Genomic DNA, 20,345 nt, shown 5'->3' with positions numbered 1-20,345 from the left:
GTATATAGTTTATATTTTCAAATTAATGTTTGATATTAGGGGAGGGTCACATGTGGGAGGGGCCTCTGCTTCTGAAGCTAAAGCCACTTTGAAGATTGATGACCTTCAGGTGGTTCAAAGGCCCAGTGCAGGTTCACATAGAAAAGTGGAGCCTGCTGTTGTGCAGAAGACTGTGGCTGGTGGATCCTCTGCAGACTATCCTAGAATATATCTGTTCACCATTTTAGTGTTTAGAGCATTTCCTTTTTCATGTCATATCTGTTTCTGTCAAAATGTGCTTTTGAAGACAATAGAGAGATGAGGTGTTCCTTAACTGTGTTGTGATATGAGAGCTTGCATCTAGAGGACGGTGTGTGACTCATGTGGTAAGTTTCTCCTTGTGTTGTGGCCTACATAGATAAGGGGAGCTCTCTCATTCATCACACTGCTGACTGAGGCAGACTTTCTGGAGCAGGGTTTAGCTTCCCTTCCTCACAGTTCTGCTTCGGTCCGTGCCTGTCCCACAGGGGCTTGTGGCCTCACTAACAAACTTCCTAAACTTTCTCCAGTGTCCCATATAGAAAGTCTGCTCTCCGCAGCACTGGAATGGCTTGTCCTCTCTGGGCTGCAGTGTAACACCTGTTTCTGTCTTTTAGTTCAAAACAGCCCAGATATTGTTGAACTCAGAGCTACCAGCAGCACAGTGCATGTCTTCAAGGGAACAGATGTACGAATAAGAGGGGCTAACACGTGTCTTGTTATCAAATAAATGTCTAAGTGAGCATACAGTGCAGAACAGCAGGCAGGATTGATTCAGGGGATTTAGGCTGCGGCGCATCCAGCACAAGCAGAAGCTGCCCTGTCCTGGACTGATCCTGAGCAGGTCAGTGCTGGTGGCAGCTTTAAGCCCCTCGCTCTGACCAGGGAAGGGAGGGGGACAGAACATTTAGCACTCACTGAACTCAAAGATGTTCTTGAATTGTATGGCTGAGCTCACTTAGCTCAGAAGTCAAGTGTCTGAGATAGTAATACTGTCCTGATTTACATCATATAAACAAAAACATGTCCAACATGTTCCTGGAGCTGTTCTGAGCATTGACAGAATGTGGCCCTGTGTGTGGGTGCAGTGAAGAGGCCTGTGGTGTGTGTGAGCGGTGTGGACGTGCTCCATGCTCCTGGCTCTGGGTCGCTCTTCCTTACAAGGCCCTCAGACACAGAGCTGTGGGTGGGCTGTTCTGTTCTGCCCATGTCCTTAAACGGGTCTGTGTGGGGACCTGTGTGTGCAGGTACAGTATAATACTGACTGTCATAAGCATTCATCTCATGATGATGTCCCCAAGCAGAATGATTGGGTTCATACCTCTAGCTCACAGTGTCAGTTTTTGTGGCCGCCTGTCCTCTCAGTGGGCACTCTCTGTGTGCAGGATGATGAGGTGGTCCTGCAGTGCTCTGCCACCCTGCACAAAGAGCAGCAGAAGCTGTGTCTGGCGGCCGAGGGCTTCGGTAACAGACTGTGCTTCCTCGAGTCAATCTCCAACTCCAAGGTTCGACCAACGCTCAGTCCCCTGCACCGAACTTTTCAACAACACATGCTAATTCTGAACCCACATACTGCCATAGGATAAAAGTTAGTGGCTTGGATTAAGCTCTGAATAAAACAGATTAAATTTAATTAAATTACCTGCAAACATTTGTCTTGAAATATACAAAAATATTATGATGGTGATTATTGTTAAAATTAACATTAACACTGGTAAGCTACCTTCTAACTCTTCCAGTTATCCAATCATGCCCAATAAAAAACACCATCTCACAAAATTGTTCATATGCAACTATCTTCTCATTTGTAGAATAGTGAGTAACAGCTGTGGCCGTGTCTGAATCTGCTGTGATTTCTGCTCAGAATGTGCCTCCAGACCTGTCCATTTGCACCTTTGTGCTGGAGCAGTCTCTGTCAGTACGAGCACTGCAGGAGATGCTCGCCAACACAGAAGACAAGGCGGACGCGGTGAGTCCAACTCGGCTCAACACACTCTCTCACACCCACACACACATGCACGCAGCACACACACCTACACACACATGCCTACACATGCATGCACACACACATGCCCACACATGCATGCACACACACATGCCCACACATGCATGCACACACACATGCCCACACACGCACGCACATGAATGCACACACATGCACGCACATGCACGCAGCACACACACCCACACACACACGCCCACACATGCATGCACACACACATGCCCAAACATGCATGCACACACACATGCCCACACATGCATGCACACACACACACACACACACACACAGACACACAGACACACAAGAATGCTAACGGTTGGCAAAATCATCCGTTTTTATCAGTTCATTCGTGAATTTAAACTTTAAACTGTGACGGTTGTATAAAATAATATTGTAGGTAGGTGTACATCAAGCCAGACACAGGATGGATACAGGTGTATATTCACCTAAAAATACATGTATGAGATTCCTCAATATTACACAATTCCCCTTTTAAATGGGCGTTAATAAGGCTTACCTATTTAAAAAATATATAGATTTGAAAATTGTACCCAAATATCATATTATAGACACTAGTTGTTCCCAGGGTTAGGGTTTGCCCTAAGTCAAAGCTGCACAAAGCCTAGCTTACTGTATGTTAACCACTCGACAATCGAGGCAGCTCAGGACAAGCTTTCCTAAAATATTTTAGTGTTTACTCTGCTGTGAGAACTGAAAAATAAAACATCTTCTCAAACACAAAACCTTACTACTTTCTTTACCATTTGACGCTGGACTCTGAAACAGCTCTGAAAGGCAGTGATGGCCTCTGCATTTCCCTCAAAGAACATTGCATCATTCTGACCCTGTTATATCAGCCTCCGACACGGCTTGCATGCCTCCCTCTCTCCCTCTCCATTCTAGCAATAGATACAGTTTATAGTGTGGGGATACTTTTGCTCCTCAGTGTACAGCGGTACTCCCAATGCTTTGTGTGCACACGGGTTGCTCTCTCTGAAACAACTCTATTTTCTCTTGTTTGCACACAGCATATAGATGTGGAAGTGTGGGTAGGTCCCGGCCTCTCTTTGTGCCTGTGTTTGGTGTTTGTCTCCTCCGGGCTGTGGTTAGGCGCAGCTCCTGGCTCTAATGTTAATACCAACTCATAAATATTAGCTCCTCAGTGTGTGTTGATGTGATAGTTGAGCTAGTGACACACATCAGATACAAGGCTCTCTGTTGTCTTACTGCACGGCACGCTGTGTGTTGCTAAAGTGTGCTCAGTCACCAGGACAAAAATGTGTTATCCCCATTCAGGTTCCAAGATGCTTTGAGAAAAAACATTTATACAAAAATTGTGTAAAAAGTTTTATATGATCAACCATCGCCTAACATCGTCTAACTTTTTAGTCTGGATATGTTTGAGACCCTAACATCCTTCTCCTACCTGACAAAATACTTTCTATTGTTTAAATCAAAGGGTTACTAAAAAACATAATCGATTTAACAGCCTAATTATGAATTATATGGACTGATTTGATTGTTATGTATTTTGCATTTTGTCTCCCACCTTTATGTCTGAAAAAAGGTAATAAAAAAGTAATACATTTGATCTAAAAAACACCAAAAAACATCAACAATTTAACATGCCGTCCTTTCATTATAATTAAGTCTAGTTTGAACCTCTTTTTTTTGTTAGGAACCCTCCGAGGACTCACTGCGAGTTCCTAACAACTATTTTGAGAATCTTTATGATTAAAAGTAGGGTTTGTTTAACTGGCTAATGTCCGTGCGTCTGGTATTTCCTGTGTGTGCAACAACGCTTCTTTGCGAGTCTAAATGTATAGTTTGTCTTGACAAATAACAAATAGCAACTGACATCTAGCATCTCGCACTGTGCTTTTGTTGAGTGGTATTTTTGTATTGTCGGTTGCTTTTAATTCTGATACTTTTCCCTAAACAGAGCTCTTCCTAATTTTGCGTCTCCACAATAGAACGTGTCTTGTATTTTCAGACTGCACAGGGCGGGGGTCATCGCACTCTTCTCTATGGACACGCCGTACTGCTGCGACACTCCTACAGCTCGATGGTCAGTGAACGCACCACACTTGTAAATTAGGATATATTGCCTATGTTTAGAGGTAAAGGTAATGCAGAATACTTGTGTAGTGTACAATGAACCCCCACTGCTTATCTGAGGTCAAGTTGTGCTAAGAATGTGTGTTTGTGTGCAGTACTTGTGCTGCCTGTCCACATCGCGCTCGTCCACAGACAAGCTGGCCTTTGACGTGGGGCTGCAGGAGGACACTACAGGTAAGCCCCTGGACACGTCTCACACATGACTACAAAAGGAGCTTCTAGATACTAAAATATTCTTCAAATGTAAAGATGTAACAGTATAAAACCTATTCATGGAAGTGAATCTAGCTAATGTAGTTTGATTATAAAAAATGTAGTATTTGGCTCTTCAAGATGTTCATGTCAGTGGTGGTGTTTTTTTTACATTTGACTTGTTCCATATTTGTGTTGTATAGCAGTGTTTATTCTGGTTTAGCATTGTCTCTTCATCATCCTTATTTGTAAGAGTTCCTGAACCTCAGGCTGTAATGGCCCCTGCAGACTCTTGTTTTCACATACACCTGTGTGTTTAGGGGAGGCCTGCTGGTGGACCATCCATCCAGCCTCAAAGCAGCGCTCAGAAGGAGAGAAGGTCAGAGTTGGAGATGACTTGATTCTGGTCAGCATCTCGTCTGAGAGATACCTGGTGAGTGTGAGCCCCAACAAGAGACTTAAGACTTAAGGAATGAAAATGTGTATATTATAATAATGATGCCTTTTGGTACAGTGTATTTTTTTCACAATTTTTATTTTCAAATAGATATTTTGAATATGTGAGTAATGATGTAAACTGTATGAAACTCGTGAGCTCCAGTGTTGATGTGTCCTCTGCAGCACCTGTCCTATGGCACAGACAGTCTCCACGTGGACGCAGCCTTCCAGCAGACGCTGTGGAGTGTGGCTCCCATCTGCTCAGGCAGCGAGGTGGCTCAAGGTAAGACTGTGTCCTCTACGCTTAAAGGCAGTGGGCACACCTGTCTTACCTGTCTTGTGTTGTTGGTCACAGGTTATCTGATTGGAGGGGATGTCATGCGCCTCCTTCACGGTCACATGGATGAGTGTCTGACTGTCCCATCTGGAGAGCATGGGAATGATCACAGACGGTAAGGATGACCCTGCTGTCATCAGAGAACTCAAAAAGATGGTTTTGTTTTGTGTGTGTGTCGAATCCTGAACAAATCCATGTGTCCCTCATACAAGCATGAATTTTGTCTTGTCTGATTGTGAAGAGTAACATGGTGGTTTATGATCTTCAGGTCTGTTCATTATGAAGGAGGAGCCGTGTCCAGCCACGCCCGATCATTGTGGAGACTCGAGACCCTCAGAGTTATGTGAGTATATTATACACAGTAGCTTATATCCATCGGTGGTCTTGGTTTTGTGCCGACACATACACTTCAGTATGCCCTGCTCAGAGCTGGGATTGAAGTGCCAACTTTCGTATCAGTGTCATCACTGAGCTACTGCCGCCCTTTGCAGTAGTTCCTTTGCAGTAGTTCCTTTGCAGTAGATCCTTTGCAGTGATCCAAAATGTGTTACACAGCATGAAAAGACAGTTTGGGGCCTGTGCATCCAGCTGGGTGAAGTGGAGCGTGCTCATGGACCCTCAGGATATGACATATGTATTTGTGACTAATATGAGTCACTGTGACTCAGCCCTTACTGTGCTGCCCATCTCCAACGTGTTTGTGAGAGGAAAATACACACAGTTCAGTTTGTTCAACGACACTCTGTTGGGCACTAACTCAGAGTTCTCAAGTGGTATGTTATGGCAGGGGTGAATGTATTGTCAATGTTCATATTATTTCAAGTTTGAAGAAAAGTCTGTGATCCCAGTCCAATCCCGTTATCCTTAGGTGGAGTGGAAGCCATATTCGCTGGGGTCAGCCTTTCCGACTGCGTCATGTGACCACAGGGAAGTACTTGAGTTTGAGCCACGACCGCGTTCTGCTGCTCATGGACAAAGACAGGGCCGATATCAAGACTACTGCCTTCTGCTTCAGATCCTCCAAGGTACAACATACTACCCAGTGTAATACACACACTACACACAAAGGCCAAGCACACACTCTTCTCTTATGTGCAAATTAAAGTGTAATGTGTGTGTGTGTGTCTGTCTGTCTGTCTGTCTGTGTGTGTCTGTGTGCGTACGTGCGTGCGTGTGTTTGTGTGTGTGTGTGTGCATGTATGAGCGTGTGTGTGCGCGTGTGTGTGCGTGTGTGTGTGCGCGTGTGTGTCTGTGTGTCTGTGTGTGTGTGTGTGTGTGCGCATGTATGAACGTGTGTGCGCGTGTGTGTGCGCCTGTGTCTGTGTGTGTGCGTGCGTGCGTGTGTGTGTGTGCGCGTGTGTGTCTGTGTGTCTGTGTGTGTGTGTGCATGTATGAGCGCGTGTGTGCGCGCGCGCGCGTGTGTGTGTGTGTGTGTGTGTGTGCGCGTGTGTGTGTGTGTGTGCGTGCGTGTGTTTCTGTGTGTGTGTGTGTTTCTGTGTGTGTGTGTTTGTGCGTGCGTGTGTTTCTGTGTGTGTGTGTGTGTGTGTGCGTGTGTTTCTGTGTGTGTGTGTGTGTGTGTGTCTGTGCGTGCGTGCGTGCGTGTGTGTGTGTGTGTGCGCGTGTGTGTCTGTGTGTGTGCATGTATGAGCGTGTGTGCGCGCGTGTGCGCGTGTGTGTGTGCGCGTGTGTTTCTGTGTGCGTGTGTTTCTGTGTGCGTGTGTTTCTGTGTGTGTGTGTGTGTGTGTGTGTGCGTGTGTGTGCGTTGAAACAGGTTTTATAAAGTGTAGCAGGTTACTTACATTGTAGAAGTGAATGTTGTTTTTTAAACACTTTGCTGCTCATAGGAAAAGCTCGACCCTGGAGTGAGGAAGGAGGTGGACGGGATGGGCACTCCGGACATTAAATATGGAGACTCGGTGTGTTACATTCAGCATGTGGACACATGTCTGTGGCTCACCTACCAGACTGTGGATGCCAAGTGTGCGCGCATGGGAGGAGTACAGAGGAAGGTGAGGTAACATTACTTACTCTTCTACAGGTTAAGGGTATTCAAAGTAGCCTTTATAAATCCCAATCCGAATTATTTTACAAACATGCAAATGATCAAACATGCAAAGAATAACCACTGGACACAAGCAAAAGCAAAGCAAAATGTTGAACTAAATGCAATAAATATGAAAATAAATACTTTAAAACAGTATTTGCCAGTGTAGGACAAATAAAGTTACATTTTTTGATATTGTGTTGTTTGACTCATTCCTATATCATTTTGAATGTAAAGGCCATAATGCACCACGAGGGCCACATGGATGACGGACTGACGCTGTCTCGGTCCCAGCACGAGGAGAGCCGCGCTGCCAGGGTCATCCGCAGCTCCGCCTTCCTCTTCAACCTCTTTATCCGGTTTGTTACAACACAACTGAAACATTTTACATGATTATCCTCGAGTAAAAACATCACACATATTACTGAGCTTTGATTCATGGACCTGTACCTGCACTTTATTGTCTCCTCTCTCTTTCTCTCTGACAGCGATCTGGACACTTTGAGGAGAAAAGGAAAGAGTTCCACCTCAGACCTTCCCATAGACTCGATTAATCTTAGTCTGCAGGACCTGATTGGCTACTTTCAACCTCCCGACGAGCAACTTGAACATGAAGTCAAGCAGAATCGCCTGAGAGCGCTCAAGAACAGGCAGAACCTCTTTCAGGAGGAGGTAATCGCTTGTCTTAAAATGCCTTGATATTTGTCCCATGTTGAGGCCTGTGATTACTGTGTGATGCTCCCTCAGGGGATGATCAGCCTGGTGCTTGAGTGCATAGATCACCTTCATGTCTACAGCAGTGCGGCACATTTCGCTGAAGCTGTGGGACAAGCGGCTGGAGAGGCCTGGAGCTCTATTCTCAACTCTCTCTATGAGCTGCTGGGTACGTTTAGTGGTCTTAAATTCTGTGTTTTGATTAAAAATTCAGGGCTTAACTTGTGAGAATGAACATCGGTCATCGTTTTAAGATAATAAATGACATGTCCCCCCATGCTACTTTACAAAGCATAACTCTGTTTTGTGATGCATTTTAAGAAAATAAGAGCATACGTTTAGTTTATGTGTATTTGATTTAATATGGGGCAGTGCACATGAATAAGCACATATAAGAAGTATGCCCTCTCTCTCTTTCTTTCTTTCTTTCTTTCTCTTTCTTTCTATCTCTCTTTCTCTCACTCTTTCTCATTCTTTCTCATTCTTTCTTTCTCTCACTCTTTCTCTCTTTCTTTCTCTCTCTCCCTCTCTTTCTTTTTCTCTCTCTCTTTCTTTCTCTCTCTCCCTCTCTTTCTTTTTCTCTCTCTCTTTCTTTCTTTCTTTCTTTCTTTCTCTCTCTCTCTCTCTGCTCAGCTGCTCTGATCAGGGGAAACAGAAAGAACTGTGCCCAGTTTTCCAGCTCACTGGACTGGCTCATCAGCAGACTTGAGAGACTGGAAGCCTCGTCTGGTAGGCCAATCTTATAGATTGTGTGATTAACTAATTTGAAAGATTTACTTAAGGCTGTCGTGCAATCATTTCAGGGATACTGGAGGTGCTTCACTGTGTCCTGGTGGAGAGTCCCGAGGCTCTGAACATTATCAAAGAGGGGCATATTAAATCCATCATATCACTGCTGGATAAGCACGGACGCAACCATAAGGTACTACCATACTCTGAACATACGTATATTAGATGTTCATTCAAAGAACCCCCTCACAGCTTCTCTCTTTCTGTGATTGGTGTAGGTCTTGGATGTGCTCTGCTCTCTCTGTGTGTGTAATGGTGTGGCAGTGCGCTCCAACCAACACCTCATCTGTGACAACTTGCTCCCAGGACGGGACCTGCTCCTGCAGACCAGGCTCACCAACCACGTCAGCAGGTTCATATACACACAATAATCAGAAGGCACACAATATGAAGGCACCTAACAGAACAAATACAGTCTACGGTTGTTTTTACTTAATTGTTTTTAAGCTATTGTGCTCTTTCCCTGATGAATCAATATACATCTTCTGTCTTGTTTCTGCTGCTCTCTCTCCTTCTCAGCATTCGTCCCAACATCTTCCTGGGGGCCAGTGAAGGTTCCGCTCAGTATAAGAAATGGTACTATGAGTTGATTGTGGACCAGGCCATGGCTTTCATGACTGCTGAGGCCACTCATTTGAGGGTGGGGTGGGCCAACACCAGCGGGTATGGCCCCTGCCCCAGCGGAGGAGAAGGCTGGGGGGCTAACGGGGTGGGAGATGATCTGTACTCCTACAGCTTTGATGGGCTCCACCTCTGGTCAGGTAAGACTCTAGACTACAGTTTACACAATTATGAGATTTCTACATATTAGAGATGTCACAATATAATACAATTATTGTGTTATAATAATTGTGTTCAAAAACATCACAGTTACAATTATTCACAAATTATTAACACAATGACCAAAGAACAGTGAAATATTTAATTAATTGTCTAACAGATCATCACCGTTCCTCTAGTATGTGATCAGCTTTATGAGATCGCATTTTCTGAATGATGAGTTAATGTGAGATAAATTGCCAAATTTTAAAGCAATTGAGCCAAATTAAAAATCACATTACATTTAGTTTTTAGTTTTTTTAAATTTCCATAATATATGATATTGTGACCTGTATAATCACTTGCAAGCATTGATTAACCAAGTAATACATATTAAGATCTGTCTAAACTTGTAAAGTTTATTATATAAAGCCTTAAAAAATGTATGTAATTTTCACCTTGTCATGTACATTAACACAGACATATTTTGTCTTGTGGTCATAGGTTGCGTTGCTCGTACCGTAAGCTCTCCAAACCAGCACCTGCTAAAGGCTGAGGATGTGGTGAGCTGCTGCCTCGATCTGAGCGTGCCCAGTATCTCCTTCAGGATCAATGGACAGCCAGTCCAAGGCATGTTTGAGAACTTCAATTCGGATGGCCTTTTTTTTCCTGTGGCAAGCTTCTCTGCTGGAGTAAAGTGAGTATTTATCCATCAATCAAATGAAGAGGTATTCAGAAATATTAATGGGATGTCATCTTGCAGGATTCGATTTCTCCTGGGGGGTCGTCATGGGGAGTTTAAGTTTCTTCCTCCTCCAGGATATGCTCCATGTTATGAAGCTGTTTTGCCTCGAGAAAAGCTAAAACTAGAAGCCAGTGCTGATCAAACAGCTGCACAAGACCTAGTCGGACCAACACTTACATTAAGCCAAGCAGCCTTCACTCCCACCCCTGTGGATACCAGCCAGGTAAGAACTATTACAGTGACGCAAATAAGAGGATAATTCAACATGAGATTTGTTTTCAGATTGTGCTTCCACCTCATCTGGAGAGGATCCGCGAGAAATTGGCCGAAAATATCCATGAGTTGTGGGTTATGAACAAGATCGAACTGGGATGGACCTTTGGAGCAGTGAGTTCACATCCGTTTTCAATTAATTACATTTATTTTTGTAACGCCCAAAATCACAACATCAATTGCCTCGATGTGCGACAATGAAACAGTCATTGATCAACCAGAGACTAGCAAATGAAACAATATTCAGAAGCAGATTAAACAATGTTCCTGAGACGTCACTGGTGCAGCATTAGCAGTGTCTGAAACAGTACAAAAACATGTGGACTGCAATGAACAGACACAGGTGAACTAAAATATAAAATCTCGTTGAAAGGGAAAGTAGGAAGGAGGAGAGGATATTGCTCAAGCTGCCATACTTCCCCCAGCATAGGCCTGTGGCCTGACCATAAGCTGTTTCAACGAGGAACGTTTTAAACCTGGTCTTAAATGAAGAGACTGTGTCAGCTTCTTTGGCATGCACAGGGAGCTGATTCCATAACACAGGAGCTCGGTAGCAAAATGCCCTACTTACTCTTGTGCTTTTAGCGACTCTTGGGACCACCAGAAGTCCAGCATTTTAAGAGCAAAGTGCTCTGTTTGGACGAAGTGGTACTATAGCATATTTGAGGTAGGATGGGGCCATGTCATTTATGGTTTTGTAAGAGTAGAATTCAAATTTAGGCCAGTGAAGAGACTTGAGCACTGGTGTAATGTGTTCTCGTCTTTTTGTTCCTGTTAGTAATCTTGCTGCTGCATTTTATGGAGCTGTAAGGACACGCTGCAAGCAGGGAGTTTTTATGGAACCAATACATGGATGTTTCAGCATCAATTTTAGGCAAGATCTGTCTGATTTTAGCTTCATTATATATGAAAATATGCTGTTTTACAGACTCGATTCATATGTGGTTTTAATGAGAGCTCTTTGTAAAACAAGACTCCATGGTCTTACAGAGGAACTGGAGGCTAGACTGACCTTGTCCAGTGTGACCATCTGCTCAAATATAGAGTCTAGCAGATGTTTACATCTTAAACAAGGCTTGACAACCTTCAAATTCAGTGGTAAATGTAGATTCCTATTTTTTTGCCTAAAAAAATTATGTATCTAGCCCTATATCCTGAAAATAAAATCAAACATCAGACATAAGATACTTTTGTGGTTTAGCCTATTTTTAGTTTTTAGGAGTCGCGAATGCCTATTTCGGGAGTCAGAACTGAAAAAGGTTGGGAACGAGCTTTTAGAGCAAGGTGAGCTTTTATGTGTCTAGTACTCAGCAGAAATCTGTAATGTTTTTGTGTGACAAAGGTCCGAGATGACAACAAGCGGCAACATCCTTGTTTGGTGGAGTTCTCCAAGCTCCCGGAACAAGAATGCAGCTATAACCTCCAGATGTCACTAGAGACTCTGAAGTAAGGCTTTGTTTAAGTGGCATACTTTTTAAACAGTCCTCTAGTTGAAATGTCATTAGGCTGTTACTTGACTTCAACCATTTTCAATGTAAATGTAACAAAGGCATATTGCCAGAAAAGTAATAAGTGGTGTGTTGTGCAGGACCCTCCTGGCTATGGGGTGCCACGTAGGCCTGGCTGATGAACACGCTGTGGAAAAGGTCCGGAGCATGAAACTGTCTTCAGAGTAAGTTTTTCTGTTTATGTTTTGTTAAGTATAAAATATCTTTACAACCAAACCATAGTAAAAAAATTCTTTTAGATGCGTAGTTCATGTTTCAACTGTGATTTGGCATGTATGTGTGCATATTAGCTGAATACTCTGTCTGTGCAGTTATGAGCTGTCCAGTGGGTACAAGCCAGCTCCTCTGGACCTCAGCCACATCAGACTGACTTCTACACAGGAGGCCATGGTGGACAAACTAGCAGAGAATGCTCACAACGTCTGGGCCAGAGACCGCATACGCCAGGGCTGGACTTACGGCATCCAGCAGGTCAAAGATCCCCAAAACTGATCTATATTGTAATATGATTAAAGTTATGTTTATTGTTTTGTGAAAGCCAATAAAGTATTTTCCTTGGAATTGAATATACATATCTAGACCTTGCATGAAATGTATCCATGGTAAATGCTGCTTCTTGACAGTACAATATACATTATTTAGACCAACATTCTTAATATAGACAGGATGGCAGGAGTACATCTTTACGATGACATGCTCACAGATAAATGTTAGAATCAGTATTGTCAGCCCCAAACAGAAATAACCAAAAATAAAATATTCAGTGTCATGAATAATTAAATACTCCTGTTGTGTTTCAGGATGTGAAGAATCGCAGGAACCCTCGGCTGGTCCCGTACATACTGCTGGATGAAAGAACCAAGAAATCAAACAAAGACAGTCTTCGAGAAGCTGTGCGCACTCTTCTGGGCTACGGCTACAATCTGGAGGCTCAGGACCAGGACCACAGTATGGCTGCCACACTCTTTCAGTTTGTTATAATAATGACACTGCAACTCATGTGTCTGATATTTCACTTTCAGCCCAGTCTGACCTCAGCAACATGTCGACTGAGAGGTTCCGCATTTTCAGAGCCGAGAAAACCTACTGTGTAAATGTTGGGAAGTGGTACTTTGAACTGGAGGTAATGAAATATAATGACGTTGACCAAAGATAGTGAGGCCATTCTCACCTAAGGCTATTGTTTGGTGCAGGTGCTCACTTCTGGACAGATGAGAGTCGGCTGGGCCAGACCAGGCTGCCTCCCAGACCAAGAACTGGGCTCCGACGACCAGGCATTTGTATTTGATGGGTTCAAGGTACAACTTAATTTGATTTAATTATTAATTACCACAACCGTGTGATCATGTGTGGGGAGTGAGCGAGTGACAGGGTCCTGGCTGGTGGGGTGAACAGAGAAAGAGAGGTAAAGTGTATGTATGAGTGTGTTACATAATAGTAATTAGTCTTCTTTACATAATCATCACATCATTTATTACTATTTTCATAACCAATTCAGCAGCCTATTTTGTGAAATGGGATTTGCCCAAGTTACAAACACACTAATACAACAAGCATCAGATTTTGCTGCATGCACCGTCTACTGACAGGAAAAAGAACACGGGAGTGCATCACCACCTATTCTCTGGCTCCCAGTTGCTCTCAGCATTAATTCTAAGATTCTACTGATTGTTTTTAAATGTTTTAATTTACTGGGGCCACTGTACCTGTCAGAGCTGCTGCGGTCATATTCTCCTCCTAGAGCCCTTAGGTCTGCTCATGAGCTCCTCCTCACTGTTTCTAAGTCCAAGTTTGTGTCCGGAGGAGATAGAGCCTTTTCCGTGGAGGCCCCTAAACTATGGAACAGCCTGCCCCTTCATGTCCACACCGCTCAGTGTGTGGAGGAGTTTAAAGCTGAACACAAAACACTCCCTTTTGCTTTGGCCTTAAATTCAGTGTAGACCAAATCATCTTGTGTCGCAATTATTAGCTTTTTCTTGTTTACACTGCCTGTAGAGCAGTTTGATCAACTCAGGTTGTTTTAAATGTGGTTTATATACATTTACGTTGATATTGACATCAGTTTCTATCAAATAAACACCAAAATAACCAGTTCATAGTTCTGTTGTTCACATAATGTTCACATAATGTTCACAGGTTCAGCGCTGGCACCAGGGCAACGAGCACTTTGGTCGTGCCTGGCAGACTGGAGATGTGGTGGGCTGTATGGTAGACCTCAGTGAGCACACCATGATGTTCACTCTCAATGGAGAAGTCATGCTGGATGACTCGGGCTCAGAGCTAGCCTTCAAGGACTTTGAAGTTGGAGATGGTACGTTTTATTTGTCACGTTTCCTACACGTTTAAGTGCATTCAGACTTAAAGTGAAGTATTTACCCTTTGCATGTTTTTTCCAGGCTTTATCCCTGTGTGTAGTCTGGGGGTCTGCCAGGTGGGCCGGATGAACTTTGGCAAAGACGTGAGCATGCTGAAGTATTTCACCATCTGTGGGCTGCAGGAAGGTTATGAACCGTTTGCTGTCAACATGAACCGTGACGTCACCATGTGGCTGAGCAAGAGACTGCCCCAATTTGTCCCTGTGCCACCCCAACACCAACACATAGAGGCAAGTACAACACCCCGGCTTCAAGGCAATGGTTTGTGAAGATGATTCTTAGAAAAATATCATATCAAACTATATTCACATATATGATAGACATGATCTCAAGAAGATGACATGTGCAAAGTCTCCAAAAAGAGCGGCTCATCCTGACTAGAAGACATTAAATCAATTGAACTTGCGCTAAATAGATAAAAACTGTATAGTTGTAAAGGAAATTCAGTTGTATCGTCTGGACTCGGCTGGAAAAACAAGGTCTTGAATTAGCATGTCTTCTGTGCTGATAAAGCCTCTTGTGAAGTAGCTGTTTAGTCTCTCCTATGTACCGCTTCACTGCATTGGATGGAATACACTCCATTTCTCTGTTTTTGTGTCGGCATCTTGTCCTTAGGGTGAACCAGTTTTTGTCTCAAAGTGTTCCTGGTTTAACAGGAATTTCGTGTTGACTAAAAATTATTTTCTACTCTTTTCTCAACACAGAGGACACACAAATTCAGTACCACAGAGTGCCGTGCATCTTCATCTTAAGTGAAGTGAAGATTCTAATCAGGGAGAAAAGATGCTTTGAAAGAGGCGTTAAGGAGGCAATCTTTGTTAAAAAAGAGAATCAGTCCTTAAACAGACATGGAGGTTTAAGATTCAACCTTCCAGTTGTATATAATAGTGTTTTGAAACCCTGGAGCGGGAGACGCCCAGGGAATTTTGATGCTAATCAGATACTCTGTGAGGAGGGAACGAAAGTCAATTTACAATAGGATGTAGATAGCCCATTACAGGGCTGTTAGGATATAAAGAAGAGCAGTCTCAAGTGAAACCAAAAACTCCCTTTATCAGGAAGTCCTGCTCGGTGGGCAGGGCTTACACAGAGCAGGATATAAAACCTGAGTTCCCAGACTCAAATCGCAGATTGAGAATAACCTTTGGATGAGAGAAAAACAGATTCCAGATCATACAACTTCTACAATGGAACACTCCTGGATGAATGAGGGATTACACTGACTAAACACTGTATAGCTAAACTCTCCCTTTGGACTTTTATGCATCTCCGATTGTAAACATTGTTCCCTTGTTCAAATAAAACTTTCTTCTTTAGCATTTTCAGACAACATCCAATCTACAATCAACTCAATAATTCTAAAGTTATTGGACAAAAACACAACTTATTTTCTTCTTGTTATTTATGTTTTCAGGTGACGCGGATTAATGGAAGTGTAGAGTGCTGTCCCTGCCTCAAAGTCACCCAGAAGTCCTTTGGCTCCCAGAACAACAACCCCGACATAATGTTTTATAGGTTGAGCATGCCTGTAGAGTGTGCAGAGTCTTTCTCAAGAAGTCCGACCAACGGCAGCTTTTTCTCACCAAAAAGGGTACAGTCAAAAGCTACATCATTATGCCATACCTACAGTATAATGATTTTACGAATGCTATGTTCAAATTTGCACATTCACCACCTCAAAATTGGGACTAAACCCTGTACAAACCCTGGATTAGATCATGACTAAACCAGGATTAGAACAGGAACAAATCTAGTCTACCTGAGGAATAGGAGAATCAAACTAGGATAAAATCAAGTTTGAACACAACCTATATATAATAGATATAGTATAATGTAGTCACTGTTTTTGTTGTTGGCTACTTTAGGAGCTAGATGACTTTGAAACGGTGTCTGATTTTGAAGTCCTGATGAAGACGTCACACAGCTACAGCGGTCCCAACGGTCCTGAGAGAGATGAGTTCAACAACCACAAAGATTACACCCAAGAGAAGCCCTCCAAGCTCAAGCAGAGGTGCGGACCACGCCCCCACTGCAGCTGACGGGGCCTTGTGTCTGGTGACTGAACTTTCATACTCTTTCTTACAGATTCATGCTGAAGAGGAATAAGCCGGACAACAGCTGCCCGGCTGTAACCCCTCTGCCTGAAGAAGAGATGGCTGATGACAGAGAAGACAAGGACGAGTATGAGATGCACGCCTCTACTGTAAGCACACAAAAACACTGTATATACATCTGAGCACATAAACTTATTAAGAGAAAAAAATGAGCCACTTTTTAGTATTCATAGCTGCTGCGCTCCTCTGTGCACAGTATTACTACTCGGTGCGGATCTTCCCAGGACAGGAGCCCAGCAGTGTGTGGGTGGGCTGGGTCACCTCAGACTTCCATCAGTACGACCCTGGTTTTGAGCTGCAGAAGGTGCGCACTGTCACTGTCACGCTGGGAGACGAGAAGGGCAAAGTGCACGAGAGGTGAGCCAGTTTTTCCTGGTGTACAAACCACTGGGGTTATTGTGCTTTGTGTTTGTTAATCGTCACCTTCTCCCTCAGTATAAAGCGCAGTAACTGCTATATGGTGTGGGCTGGAGAAAGCAGCAGTCCAGCTCAAGGCAGGAACAATAATGGATTAGAGATTGGTTGTTTGCTGGACACAACGTCGGGCCTGTTGAGCTTCACTGCCAATGGCAAAGAGCTCAGCACCTTCTATCAGGTCTGCGTCTTTCAAGATTATGTAGTTATTTCCAAAAATAGTCATGTAACCTCTGTGATCTTCCTCCAGGTGGAGCCCAGCACAAAGCTTTTCCCTGCAGTGTTCGCCAAGGCCACAAGTCCCAATGTTTTCCAGTTTGAGTTAGGTCGCATCAAAGTAAGAGCTCTTAGATGTAAAACAGGAACTAGAGGCAGGACTGTTTATTCTTTGATTGTTTTCATTGACAGAACATCATGCCTCTGTCTGCGGCTCTGTACCGAAGTGAGCGGAAGAACCCTGCTCCTCAGTGCCCTCCACGTCTCCATGTCCAGTTCCTAACTCCAGTTTTATGGAGCAGAGTACCCAACCACTTTCTCAAAGTAGGAATGGGTTAATTGGTGATAAGTCAGTGTTTCAATATGCTAATGTGTGCACTATTTGTTGTGATACCCTGAGTAGTTTGTGTGCGTTGATGTGTTGTGTACTCTGTTTCGTAGGTGGGTGTGTCCCGGATCAATGACAGATACGGCTGGCTGGTACAGTGCTCTGAGGCACTGCAATTTATGTCTCTGCACATCCCAGAGGAGAACAGGTGGGTGAAGCCCACTCTTTGTGCTTTTGTACTAGTGTTGTGGTTGGCAGTCATTCGTTTTGTTCCATGTCTGTACTGCAGGTGGGTGGACATCTTGGAGCTATCAGAGCGAAAGGAGCTGCTGCAGTTCCACTACCACACCCTCAGACTCTATTCTGCCATCTGTGCCCTGGGGAACCGGCGCGTGGCCCATGCCCTGTGCTCTCACGTGGACGAGGGCCAACTGATACAGGCCATTCAGGACAAGTACATGCCCGGTACGTCCCGTCTCATTCAAATGTGTCACACTGACACTCCTTTTGTCTTAATGCCAGTGTATTTTTTGTGAGTACTGACACTCCTGTGTGACTGTGCAGGGCTGCTGCGAGCAGGATACTATGACCTCCTCATTGACATCCACCTGAACAGCTACGCCACGGCGCGCCTCATGATGAACAATGAGTACATTGTTCCTATGACAGAGGCGACCAAGAGCATCACTCTGTTTCCTGAAGACACCAATGGCCAAGGGCTCCCTGGCATCGGCCTGAGCACCTCGCTCCAGCCCCGAATGCTTTTCTCTTCACCTAACTTCATCTATAACCGCTCTGCAAACTACAACCACAGCACTGACAGCGGACTCTCAGGAGACTGCTTCCAGAACAGCCCTGAGTTCCCCCTGGACGTCCTGAAAGAGAAGACCATTGAGATGCTGACAGAGGCAGTGCAGGAGGGGAACATGCATGTGCGGGACCCCATCGGTGGAAGCACAGAGTTTCTGTTTGTGCCTGTCATCAAATTGGTGTACACAATGCTCATCATGGGACTGTTCAAGAACGGAGACCTCAAGAGGATTCTGCGTCTGATTGAACCTAATGTGTTTTCAGAGCAGGAGCCTGAGGAGCAGCAGCCTGTGAACAAAGAGGGGCTGCTGCAGATGAAGCTCCCAGAGTCTGTCAAGCTACAGGTGACTCTCGCCTCTCTTTGATTAGTTTTATTAATACGATAAGGTGTTGCAAGTCAATTTACAAGGTGTCACTGATCCAGCTGCGTAGACAGGCAGGTGCGCAACATTTTTATTGGCTGGGGCGTTGGCAGGTGCAGGCGGTGGATTGGTTGAGCGGGAGGATTAAGCACCAACCTCATGACCAGCGATCAGGAGCTAACCCAGAGCCCAACGGAAACCCGGTCCACAAACCAGGAGACAGGAATGCACCAGCATATGTAGATGAAGGCACATGAGAAAACACACACGCACAGGCCCGGGCCAAACGTAACACAAGGATACAGAAATATAACCTTGTTTAGATGCCACATTGCCACATATAACATTACATTGTTACAAGTCACCTACCTTAAGTTTCAGCTCAATGGTCTCACTGGCAGCAAAACTATTGCAGTGGTCAGCTGTTGTGAGAACGGAGTCTTACCTGTTTTGTTTGTTTGTTTCCTTGTTTAATAGATGTGCCACGTTCTGTGCTTCCTGTGCGACTGCCAGCTTCGCCATCGGATTGAGGCCGTGGTGGCCTTCTCCGATGACTTTGTGGCATGTCTTCAGGACAATCAGCGTTTTCGGTACAATGAAGTGATGCTTGCTCTCAACATGTCCGCTGCCCTCACAGCGAAGAAGACCAAAGAGTTTCGCTCTCCTCCCCAGGAACAGGTAGGGGCCAACTACACCTCATCTTTTAATAGCTTTGTTGAGTCTACTAACACAGCTTCAACATTGAGCAAAAGGGCATTAATTAAGAACTTTTTTACACTGTCTTAGCTGTTTGCTTTAGCATTCAATTGTCATTTCCATACGTTTTAAAACTATTACTTCAAATTAAAAACTTGAACTTTGTCCAACAGATCAACATGCTGTTAAATTTCAAGGATGAAAAGCAGGAGTGTCCCTGTCCCGCAGACATCCGGGAGCAGCTGCTGGACTTCCATGATGACCTGATGAGGCACTGTGGTAATACATCATACATCCTTCTTTTTTAAGATTAAGTTATAATGTCAACAACTATATAATGAGCTAAATATACACCTTTTATAGTTTCTAGACTGCAGAGACACAAACAGATTTTGCTGGTTTCGATGTGTCACCTATATTTTTAGTTAATCTAGACATTAAATAGCATAAGTTACAATATGTTATGAAATAGAATAGATCATGGTTTATTTTTGTGTTTGCTACAGAACTGGATGAAGATACATCCCTGGACCGGAGTGCTGATATCACCATCAGGGGACGCCTCATGTCATTAGTTGAAAAAGTGTCAAATCTGAAGAAGAAGATGGCTCATCTGCCTCTGGAGACACATGGGAGGAAACTGAGTGAGTGTGGTCTTCCTCCAGAGCTGGAGATGTGACACTAACACTATCTACATTCCACTTTACGTCTACTCTCATCACTCATTCCATCTTACTGTCTGTCCCCTCTCCTGTCTCAGTCAAACACCTCTTGTCTCTAGTCTGTTGTCATGTCACTTAAATCATTGCTAATTTATGAATATTTCAAGTGATACAGAATGAAGCTAGAGTCCACTTCCCTTCCTTTTTAATCCTTTTCATGCTTCGTTTTTTTTGTTCTTTCCTCCTCCAGTTTCTAGAATCTGGCAGTAAGTAAAGCTCGTTTTGCTGTCCTCTTCTTCAGGCACTCTTCAGCAGCTCATCTCAGACACCATGGTGCGCTGGGCTCAGGAGGCGGTGATAGAGGACCCGGAGCTTGTTCGGGCCATGTTTGTCTTACTTCATCGCCAATATGATGGCATTGGAGGACTGGT

General features: G+C 44.1%; 1 protein-coding gene across 1 annotated transcript in view; it reads left to right on the top strand.

Annotated features, from left to right (window-relative positions):
* The window catches only part of ryr2a (ryanodine receptor 2a (cardiac)), a 55,076-nt gene that overhangs the window by 3,836 nt on the left and 30,895 nt on the right, over positions 1-20,345 (top strand). The window contains exons 2-44 of the mRNA XM_072455560.1: positions 1,404-1,523; positions 1,883-1,987; positions 3,049-3,069; positions 4,014-4,088; positions 4,234-4,312; positions 4,651-4,763; positions 4,952-5,051; positions 5,124-5,220; positions 5,374-5,448; positions 5,974-6,130; positions 6,950-7,114; positions 7,387-7,508; positions 7,638-7,821; positions 7,897-8,032; positions 8,497-8,592; positions 8,667-8,785; positions 8,871-9,004; positions 9,172-9,413; positions 9,916-10,108; positions 10,175-10,379; positions 10,439-10,543; positions 11,772-11,875; positions 12,018-12,101; positions 12,249-12,408; positions 12,738-12,885; positions 12,960-13,060; positions 13,131-13,235; positions 14,074-14,248; positions 14,334-14,542; positions 15,727-15,903; positions 16,178-16,323; positions 16,398-16,515; positions 16,623-16,783; positions 16,862-17,021; positions 17,091-17,177; positions 17,249-17,380; positions 17,498-17,592; positions 17,674-17,849; positions 17,949-18,538; positions 19,034-19,234; positions 19,426-19,531; positions 19,759-19,896; positions 20,216-20,343. Of these exons, the coding sequence (XP_072311661.1) occupies positions 1,404-1,523; positions 1,883-1,987; positions 3,049-3,069; positions 4,014-4,088; positions 4,234-4,312; positions 4,651-4,763; positions 4,952-5,051; positions 5,124-5,220; positions 5,374-5,448; positions 5,974-6,130; positions 6,950-7,114; positions 7,387-7,508; positions 7,638-7,821; positions 7,897-8,032; positions 8,497-8,592; positions 8,667-8,785; positions 8,871-9,004; positions 9,172-9,413; positions 9,916-10,108; positions 10,175-10,379; positions 10,439-10,543; positions 11,772-11,875; positions 12,018-12,101; positions 12,249-12,408; positions 12,738-12,885; positions 12,960-13,060; positions 13,131-13,235; positions 14,074-14,248; positions 14,334-14,542; positions 15,727-15,903; positions 16,178-16,323; positions 16,398-16,515; positions 16,623-16,783; positions 16,862-17,021; positions 17,091-17,177; positions 17,249-17,380; positions 17,498-17,592; positions 17,674-17,849; positions 17,949-18,538; positions 19,034-19,234; positions 19,426-19,531; positions 19,759-19,896; positions 20,216-20,343 (6,144 nt within the window). The remainder of the gene's footprint in view (positions 1-1,403; positions 1,524-1,882; positions 1,988-3,048; positions 3,070-4,013; positions 4,089-4,233; positions 4,313-4,650; positions 4,764-4,951; positions 5,052-5,123; positions 5,221-5,373; positions 5,449-5,973; positions 6,131-6,949; positions 7,115-7,386; positions 7,509-7,637; positions 7,822-7,896; positions 8,033-8,496; positions 8,593-8,666; positions 8,786-8,870; positions 9,005-9,171; positions 9,414-9,915; positions 10,109-10,174; positions 10,380-10,438; positions 10,544-11,771; positions 11,876-12,017; positions 12,102-12,248; positions 12,409-12,737; positions 12,886-12,959; positions 13,061-13,130; positions 13,236-14,073; positions 14,249-14,333; positions 14,543-15,726; positions 15,904-16,177; positions 16,324-16,397; positions 16,516-16,622; positions 16,784-16,861; positions 17,022-17,090; positions 17,178-17,248; positions 17,381-17,497; positions 17,593-17,673; positions 17,850-17,948; positions 18,539-19,033; positions 19,235-19,425; positions 19,532-19,758; positions 19,897-20,215; positions 20,344-20,345) is intronic.

The sequence above is a fragment of the Eucyclogobius newberryi genome, unplaced genomic scaffold (genome assembly GCF_026437365.1).
Source record: "Eucyclogobius newberryi isolate DKJ021-1_F unplaced genomic scaffold, fEucNew1.0.hap1 SCAF_20, whole genome shotgun sequence".
NCBI classification, from domain to species: domain Eukaryota; kingdom Metazoa; phylum Chordata; class Actinopteri; order Gobiiformes; family Gobiidae; genus Eucyclogobius; species Eucyclogobius newberryi.
This window is presented reverse-complemented; position numbering and strand designations above follow the sequence as displayed.